The sequence below is a fragment of the Spinacia oleracea genome, chromosome 1, assembly GCF_020520425.1.
Source record: "Spinacia oleracea cultivar Varoflay chromosome 1, BTI_SOV_V1, whole genome shotgun sequence".
Taxonomy (NCBI): Eukaryota; Viridiplantae; Streptophyta; class Magnoliopsida; order Caryophyllales; family Amaranthaceae; genus Spinacia; species Spinacia oleracea.
Genome location: NC_079487.1, coordinates 69,828,174 through 69,838,315, shown reverse-complemented (window position 1 = coordinate 69,838,315; position 10,142 = coordinate 69,828,174). Strand labels below are relative to the sequence as shown.

The following is a 10,142-nucleotide window of genomic DNA, read 5'->3' as shown; positions in this document are numbered from 1 at the left end:
CTTTTAAGAGGGGTAGATTGTAATCCCCTGTAAATTTATACATTCTATTAATATTTTTTAACGTATAGTTAAGTATATTTAAATAGAATTTACGAATTTTAGAAATAAATATGTAATTAACGAATATTTATTTTTATACGTTTTAAATATTTCAACGATTTATGAAATTAAAATAATTTTAGAATTTTATGCTGAAAAGATTTCGAAATACGAAAACTCGTTGAATTTGAAAATGCTTCTAATCGGTTTTGGATTCAAACACTAAAAACAATTTTAATCCTAGCCCAATTCGTAAATCCCACAAGTAAATAAACCCAAACCCCAAAAATTTACTCACAATAATTCTCTTACCTCTCAAACCCACAACAAAGAAAAACAAAACAAAGTTACGTACTCCTAATTCCTATCCTCCTCCACGTGAACCTGCAACCCTCTCCTCCTTCAGCCGCCGCACATCCGCCGCACCATCCGCCGCCTGGCCGCCGGCGTTGCTACGCCACCATCCTCCTCCGCACGGTAACTTCTTCCTTCTATTCCCTTTTGTTTCTTCTTTCTTCGTTTTCACCCCTCCACACGTGATTATGCTTGAACCTCGCACAGCGCCACCGCACCAACCACCGCGCCGCCGGCCCGCACTGCCGCGTTGCCCTCCTAGCGCTTCCTCCCTCTCGTTCTTCCTTTCGTTTATGCTCATCCTTCCTCCTTGCGCAAGCCAGCCGCAGGGCCACCAGCACCACCGTACGACCACCTGACACCGACCACCGTACTCCTCCGACAAGCAACGCCGCCCAGTTCCGCTGCCGCGCCGCCCTGCCACTGACCAGCACACTCTCTCCCTCTCTTTTGGTTAATTTCTTAAACCCTAAGCTAATTTAATGTTTTAATTACGTTTTGATAATTTAATTTACGTTTCTTGAATTAAATTTATGATTTTTATGATTAAGTTATGGATTTTCAGATTATATATTTTGATTAATTAATAATTTAATTTTCAGATTATATAATTGGATTGAAATAAGAATTTTTAATTATTAAAGCATGGATTTTTAAGGTTTTAATAGTTTTAAAATCATAGTAGGATGATTATAAATTATGAAATTTATTATTTTGATGATTTTAAGCATGCTAGATATATTTTGGAGTAGTTTGAAATTATTTTATATTGTTGGAAATTGTAAATTGCGTGTTATATTGAGATTTGTGATAATTCGTGATCGTTAGTAAAGTAATCACTATGCTAGGAGATTTATTAATTAAGTTTGGATATTGAGGAATGTTCTAAATATGTGTAGGATGTATTTAGAATACTTGATTATTGTCGTGAATTATTGGAAGTTGACTGGGAACCTTTATTGGTTGTTTTAGGTGGAGAATTCTACTTTTGAAAGTGTTAAAGTGGCCTATCAATTTGTTTACACAAGGTACGTACATACCTGTGTGCTTGGAATGTGTGTTATTTGTTGAATCCATGTTGAAATTTGTTCATGAACTTGGTTGTGTTGGAATTACATGTTTAATATTGTTGGATGGACGTTTTGAACATATATATTTCGTTAAGAGAATTATAACATGTTAGTAGATGATTGATGTGAACATGTTGGTTCAGAACATTAAATTATTATATATATTGATTCAGATCGATTGTTCGTTGTTCCCTTTTAGCTTTTCACTACTTTATGAGGGCCGAGGACCTTGTTTAGTAAGTTGAAACCTTATACCCATATAGAGGGGTTGATCAGTATTAAAGGAAAGGTTGGATTAATTGGAATAAGTCTTGATTGACATCTCTGTGATCACTTACTTAATTCCAAGATAAAAACAGTAGAGAATAATTGTTGATTGTACGACTTATGTGATTGTTTAGTCATAACAGAGTTTAATTTGTAAATCATGTAAAGTGAAACTGAGTAGCAATAGCTTTAGACTGTGCACGTCTAAAGTGACAGACAATAAGGAGTTGGGGTCATGGGTCGCCTATGGCTTTTTCTGGGCCGGATTGATCACCGGTTCTATTTTATTCAAAAGTCCATTGATATCGCAGGTCATTGGGGTTTACGGAGTCGCGCCCGTACCTCGTCTTCCTTAGTGAAGAAGTTTCTAGTAGACAACTCAGTCCATTGACTATTTCAATTAAAATAATGTTAATGATACAAAGGTCTATTTCAGTCAAATATAATCTTCAAGTCAATATGTTTTGGTTATCCTTGCTTATGTTTTATTAGTATCATGTTAGGATTGTTCGTTTAAGAGTATCATGTTAGGATCATTATTGTTTTAGTATGTAGTACTCAGCTTTGCTGATTACGTGCTTTGTTTGTGCGTGTTGATCATGGCTATGCCTTATTGATCCTGTGATGACCCATTTTTGGTGAGCAGTCTCTAAGGATCAATAAGCGTTGCCATCTACAGGTTTGAAGATGATGCATCATAGGGATCGAGATTAGAGAGCTTGTATTTATTTTGTTTTGCTAAGTAACTTTGGTTTGTTAATTTGGACTTTAAACTTGTCGTATTATTTATATTTCCTAAATTTCGTTGATTGGTTTTTGAGATTAAACTTGTAATCGATTATTTATAAACCTAAAGTAGTTTTATGTTTTCCGCTGCAAAATTCTGAATAAGCCGTTACGTTTTCACACGGGCGATAATTCTTTGATAATTCTCTATAGTTACATTTATAAAAATGGTTATTTTAGAAAAAGGAGAATTATCGGGGTGTTACACGAAAATAAGTCTTGATTGACATCTCTGTGATCACTTACTTAATTCCAACATAAAAACAGTGGAGAATAATTGTTGATTGTACGACTTATGTGATTGTTGAGTCATAACAGAGTTTAATTTGTAAATCATGTAAAGTGAAACTGAGTAGCAATAGCTTTAGACTTTGCACGTCTAAAGTGACGGACAATCAGGAGTTGGGGTCATGGGTCGCCTATGGCTTTTTCTGGGCCGGATTGATCACCGGTTCTATTTTATTCAAAAGTCCCTCGATATCGCAGGTCATTGGGGTTTACGGAGTCGCGCCCGTACCTCGTCTTCCTTAGTGAAGAAGTTTCTAGTAGACAACTCAGTCCATTGACTATTTCAATTAAAATAATGTTAATGATACAAAGGTATAGTTCAAACAAATATAATCTTCAAGTCAATATGTTTTGGTTATCCTTTCTTATGTTTTATTAGTATCATGTTAGGATTTTTCGTTTAATAGTATCATGTTAGGATCGTTATTGTTTTAGTATGTAGTACTTAGCTTTGCTGATTACGTGCTTTGTTTGCGTGTGTTGATCATGGCTATGCCTTATTGATCCTGTTATGACCCATTTTTGGTCAGCAGTCTCTAAGGATCAATAAGCGTTGCCATCTACAGGTTTGAAGATGATGCATCATAGGGATCGAGATTAGAGAGCTTGTATTTATTTTGTTTTGCTAAGTAACTTTGGTTTGTTAATTTGGACTTTAAACTTGTCGTATTATTTATATTTCCTAAATTTCGTTGATTGGTTTTTGAGATTAAACTTGTAATCGATTATTTATAAACCTAAAGTAGTTTTATGTTTTCCGCTGCAAAATTCTGAATAAGCCGTTACGTTTTCACACGGGCGATAATTCTTTGATAATTCTCTATAGTTACATTTATAAAAATGGTTATTTTAGAAAAAGGAGAATTATCGGGGTGTTACACGAAAATAACTGTAAAACTTGAATCAACCCAAATCGATCCGAACTGAAAACCCGAAACCAATCTGGACCGAAGAAAAAGTCAAATTTATCAATAGTTTAACCTAAATAACACAAATTTTTTATTTATTAATGAAATAAATTTTTCCTTCAAAAGAAAAAAAATAACACAATTTTTTTAATTTTTACTTGTAAAACGGTGAAAATGTAACCTTTATCGTTTACTATAACTCCCACTTTATACCGTACACACTTCACCCTTAATTATTTTGTAAGAAATATTGCTACAAGACAATAATAATTAAATATTTGTATGAATGACGATTAAATCTAGAGTGAAACAACCTAATCAAAGCTCAAACCCCGAAAAAACTCGAAAAAACCCAAAAAACCCGATCGGATGTGAAATGATCTGATGTTGACCCGATCCAATGTTGACCAGAAGAACTAACCCAAGCTTTTTTGGACACCCTATGGGGTTTTGACATATTTGAATTTCGAAGGAGTCGCCACCAAACAATTTTAAGGGTCCGGTTTGGAAAGACCAAAGTTGACTCTTTGTGGATAAGGCATTGAATCTTAGAAATGGATGGGTGAGATCCGGGCAAGGGAACGAAGTGCTTATTCTACGACCTTTTAAAATTGTATTCGAATACATGACAAGAAGCATTTTCGGATAACCCTAGTCATGGCACTATGTTGGTTTGAACATGTATTTAGGACATAGAATTGCTATTTGTATGTGATCACTTTGCTTTAAAGTTAATTAAAGGAACCTAGGATAAAGGAAGACAGAACATACAAAGGCTTCTCTCTCTCTCTCTCTCTCTCTCTCTCTCTCTCTCTCTCTCTCTCTCTCTCTCTTTTTCTCTCTCTCTCTCTCTCTCTCTCTCTCTCTCTCTCTCTCTCTCTCTCTCTCTCTCTCTCTCGAGCTTGGGCGCACGTTAAGGGCATTTAACTAACGTACACCACCCTCCATTGATGGCGAAGAAAAAGAAGCCTGCGCTCAACATGGGTTATGCGAAAGTTTCTACGAAGGATTCCCTATTGATTCCATGTATTTCTGAAGCTAAATCTGACCAGGAAGAGACCCAAAAATCATACCCAGATGATAATGCTCTGGTTTTCGATTCAGATGGGGAAGAACTGATGCACTCGCCCCTAGTACACCCATCTGCTGGTATGATTTCGCGTAAACTTCACAATACTATTATTCAATTGAATCGTGAATTAGGACTTGTGGGAAATGACCATGTGATTGGGATTCCAAATACAAATCAAGGTAGTATGGGAAATGCTAGCAAACCAGATGGGTCTGAAGTTGTGACGCCTGTAGTTGCACCTACTGAACCTTGGAAGAACTTGTTTAATGGGTCAAAAATGGCTGCAAAGGGGGCTTCATTGACATTTGTTACTCCAGTAGTTCAGGAGGGGAAGAAGGTGGCTCAGTTGCAGAAGAGTGAATTGATGGATTTGACTGTGAAGTGGCAAGCATCTATGGTGATGTATGTAGTAGGAGAATCACCTACTATAACTTATGTCAGGAGATTTATGGAGGGGGTATGGAATACTGTAACTCAACCACAAGTTTTCTACCATGATGAGGGTTACTTCATCATCAAGTTTGCTACTACTGAAGATAGGAACCAGATTATTGCAGGGGGGCCATATTCTTTCTATGGAAAACCTGTAATTATTAAACCCTGGACAACTGATTTTAAGTTCTATGAGGAAGTTCTAAGGGTGATTCCACTGTGGGTGAAGTTCCCTAACTTGCCTCTTAATTGTTGGGGAACTGAATCTTTGAGCAGAATTAGTAGTTTGCTGGGTGTACCATTGTTTGCAGATGAATGTACAACCAGGCAGGATAGAGTGTCCTTTGCTAGAGTTCTGATTGAGATGGATATTACCATTCCTTTGCCTGATCATGTCTGGATTGAGGATGCCTCTGGAAGGGTCTTTAAAGCAGTGATGTATGATTGGAAACCTTTGTATTGGAAGAAATGTGGCACTGCAGGGCATGATTGTGACAAGAAAGTCAATCTAATAGCTCCAAAACCAGCTCCTAAGAAAGTGTGGGTTCCAAAGCCAGTCCAGAAGGTTCAGCCAGTTGTGACTCAACAACATAATGGTACCACTAATGTCTATACTCCTCCTGTAATGAACAGCTCAGTTGTGACTGAACCAAACCCCTAGAAGATTGTTACTAGAAGGACTAAAGGACTTTCTAGAATGAGATCTTTAACTCCCAACAATCCATTCAGTGTGCTATCTGGAGAGTTGGGATTTAAGGACATTTCTGATGGAAACATGGAGAATGAAGAAGAGGGATTTGGTGATTAGGTTGAAACTGTTAATGAAGAAGTTTAACCTGTGTAGCTGGAATGTGAGGGGCCTTAATGATCCTATTAAGGTTCCTGAGGTAAAGAATTTGATCAATTTGCATAATATTCAGATGTATTGCTTTATTAGAAACCAGAGTTAAAAGTAACAATTTTAATAAAGTCACTAGTAAATTTGGTAGACACTGGAAGTGGGAGAATAACTATGCTATGAATACTAGGGGAAGAATATGGCTTGGTTGGCAATTTCTTGAATTAGATGTTCAGGTTTTGCTTGTGCATGAGCAGTTTATTCACTGTGAAATAAAAGATAGAACAGGTACAGTGGTTATGTTTGTTACCATGGTGTATGGTCTGCATACCATTGATACCAGGAAACCTATGTGGAGTTCCCTTCTGTCCCTTGTTGGTAGTGTTGGGAGTTACCCTTGGATCATCTCTGGGGATTTTAACTCCCCTCTTTCTGTAGCTGATAGAATCAATGGAGCACCTGTTACAGATGCAGAAACAAGAGATTTTGATGAATTTGTTACAGCAGCTGGTTTGTGTCCTCTGAAAAGTGTTGGTCATTACTTTTCTTGGCATAAGGGTGTGGGAGAGGGGAAAGTAGCTAGTAGGATTGGTTGGAGCTTGGGGAATCCAAGCTGGGTTCACCAATATAGTAATGTAAATGCTGAATACTTAAATCCCTCTATTTCTGATCACTCTCCAATTGTGATTAATTGTCTACCTGATAAAGTTGGTGGTGGAAGGCCTTTTAGATTTCTTAACTACTTGGCTGATCATAGCAAGTTCATGCCTACCATTCATTCTGTTTGGAAGGATAACTCTATCACTGGTTCAACTATGTTTAGATTGTGGTGTAAGCTGAAAAAAGTGAAGTATCACCTTAAGAATTTACACAAGGAAGAGTTTGCTGGTATTACAGATAGAATTTCCCAAGCTAGAAAGGATCTTGATGAGGTTCAGTCTGCTCTGCAACATTCCTCTACTCCTGATCTGCTCAGTAAGGAAGCTATTTGTGTTGAGAATCTCAGGAAATGGTTGAGAGTGGATGAGATTGCTTTGAGACAAAAATCCAGAATTCAATGGCTGCAGCTTGGTGACTCTAACAATCAGTTCTTCTTCTCCACTATGAAAGAAAGAAATCGACTAAATAGAATTTCTATCCTCTATGATGATAATGGTACTAGATTGGTGGATCCAGAACATATTCAGAATGACATTTTGTCATTTTACAAGAAACTGCTGGGGTCTTCTGCTCAAAATCTTTCCTCTATTCATGTTCTTACAGTTAGAAGTGGGCCTACACTATCTGATGCAGCAAGAAATGAGCTTTGCAGGGAAGTAACAAATGATGAAATTGATTCTGCAATCAAAGGCATTGGCAATGACAAAGCTCCTGGGCCTGATGGGTTGAATGTAGTGTTCTTTAAGAAAGCTTGGCCTGTTATTAAACAGGATGTGTATCAAGCAGTGAGAGAAGTTTTCAGTTCCAACCAAATGCTTGCTCAGTATAACTGCACCTCTATTACTCTCATCCCCAAGATTCCAAATCCCACCAAAGTGAAAGAGTATAGACCTATTGCATGCTGTAATGTGGTTTACAAGCTTGTTTCTAAGATTTTGACCTGCAGAATGTAAGGTGTTATTGGTCAAGTGGTGAGTGACAGCCAATCTGGGTTCATCCCTGATAGGCTAATTTCTGACAATATCTTACTTGCTACTGAACTCATCAAAGGCTATACCAGAGCACATCTGTCTCCTAGGTGCATGCTTAAAATAGATTAAAAAAAAATCTTATGACTCCATTGAATGGAGTTTTCTATATAATGTCATGATTGAGTTGGGTTTTCCTAAAACTTTTGCTGATTGGTTGTTCACCTGTATATCAACTGTTTCTTACAGCATTTTGATCAATGGAAAGCCAAGTGTCCCTTTTAGAGCAAAGAAGGGATTGAGGCAAGGTGACCCTATGTCTCCATTCCTGTTTGCTATTGGCATGGAGTACTTGTCCAGGCACTTGCAGCAACTGAAACATCAGCCTGATTTTAACTTCCATCCAAAGTGTGAGAAGCTGTCTTTGACTCATATGTTGTTTGCAGATGATTTGCTCATGTTCTGCAAAGCTGACCCTATTTCTATTGCCTTTCTACTAGATGCTTTTAACAAGTTTTCTCTGGCCTCAGGGCTAGAAGCTAATATGGATAAAGCAATATCTATATTGGGGGGGGGGGGTGTATGGTGATGACAAAGCTGCTATTTTTGATTTTGTTAGCATTCCTGCAGGCTCCTTCCCCTTTAGATATCTTGGTGTCCCTCTCACAACCAAGAAGCTGGTTTATAACCAGTGTAGACCTTTGATTGACAAAGTAATTGCAAGAGCTAAAACTTGGACTGCTAAGCACCTGTCCTATGCAGGCAGGTTACAGCTTGTTCAAACAATCCCGTTGAGTCTTCAATCATTTTGGTGCCAGATATTCATTTTGCCCAAGAAGGTGATTAAAGAAATTCAAAGTTTATGCAGGATCTTCCTGTGGACTGGCAATATTGATCCCTCTAAGAAAGCTCTGGTGGCTTGGCAAACCATGCGCTTACCTAAATGTGCAGGTGGTCTGAACCTCAAAGACATGTGTATTTGGAATAAGGCAGCAGTGGCTAAGCTTCTTTAGGCTATTACTTATAAGAAAGACAAGATGTGGTGCAAATGGGTACATACCTATTATATCAAGGGGAGAGATATTAGGAATGTTCAGTGGCCCAAGTCTATTTCTTGGTCACTGAAGAAGGTGTTGGGATCTTAGAAGATGATTGATGATGCTGGGGGGTGGTCTGTTGTGTACAAAACTAGCTCCTACTCTATCAAAGCTATGTATCAGAGGTTATTGGGGCCATATGAGAAATTCAGATGGCGAAGGCTTATCTGGCAGAACAAGGCTTCTCCAAAAAGCTTATTCATTGCTTGGGTGGCTATTTGGGGTAGACTTCCTACTCTTGATAGGCTGTTAAGGTGGAAAGTGGTGGATAGCAACATTTGCCCTTTGTGTAGCAATCAACCAGAATCTATTCAGCATCTGTTTTTTGAGTGTGGTTATTCTGCAGCCATTTGGTCTTATGTTTTGAGAAGCTTGCAGTTTACCAGAACAGTGGGGAAGTTTGATTATGAAATGACTTGGATGATGAAAGCTGCAAAGAGAACAGGAGATAGGTTTAAGCTGTTGATCACCTATTTTGATGAATGTATCTATGGTGTATGGCTGCAAAGGAATGCTAAGGTGTTCACTGGTTCTTGCAGAAGCCCTCATGAAATGCTGAAGGATATCAAGTTTAGAGTAGCTTGTAGGGCTACTGATAGTCAGCAGCAGTTGCTGCTTGATTAGTGTTTCTTTGTGTGTTTTTCTTTGGCTGTTAGCTTGTGTAGTTTAGCTGCTGTTTAGTGGTGCTTGTGGTGTTGTGGCTGCTGGGCCTTGTATTCTTTTGCTAGTTCTCTAGCTCTCTTGTAATAATATATTATTATTTGCCAAAAATAAATAAAAAAAAAAAAAAATTAAAGGAACCTAAGGCCGATTTGTCCAAGAATTATCTTTGTTAAGCGTGATGTAACTTTGTATTTTGTTGGATTTAGCATGTGAGGTGATGAAAGCAATAAACAAGTAAAGCAACATCACAATAAGTAAAGGAATTATTAAAAGTGCGTACAAAACCACATCACCTTAAAATAAGGTGAGTAAAGAGTGCGGAATTGAAATTGCAATAATAAAGGTGTGAAATTGAATGCGATATTGAAGTGCGATATTGAAATGCGTTATTGATATTGCGGTATTGAAATGCGATATTGAAGTGTGATATTGAAATGCGTTATTGAAATTGCGGTATTGAAATTGCATTATTGTATTTGAGATCCGAACGCCAAACGACTAAATAATAAGTGAGACCGACACGGATTCAATTCTAAAAATCTCAACTTTAAGATGAGTTGCTCATCACAAAGTGTCTTAGATTTTGGTTGTTGAAATTGAACTTTGAACATTGAATTTTGAATATTGAATCTTGAATCTTGAATATTGAATCTTGAACTTGGGAGGCTAAATGCTTAAAGTCCAAATCTTTTAATGTGAA

General features: G+C 37.5%; 1 protein-coding gene across 1 annotated transcript; it reads left to right on the top strand.

Moving 5' to 3' along the window:
* Positions 1 to 8,830: 8,830 nt before the first annotated feature.
* LOC110790470 (uncharacterized) lies at positions 8,831 to 9,403 on the top strand. Its single transcript, XM_021995262.2, has one exon. It carries the CDS (start codon positions 8,831 to 8,833, stop codon positions 9,401 to 9,403), a length of 573 nt encoding a protein of 190 aa, XP_021850954.1.
* Positions 9,404 to 10,142: the final 739 nt, after the last annotated feature.

Bases quoted from the DNA above. Each gene is read 5' to 3' on its own strand.
- LOC110790470 (XM_021995262.2), top strand. From the start codon at position 8,831: ATGATTGATGATGCTGGGGGGTGGTCTGTTGTGTACAAAACTAGCTCC.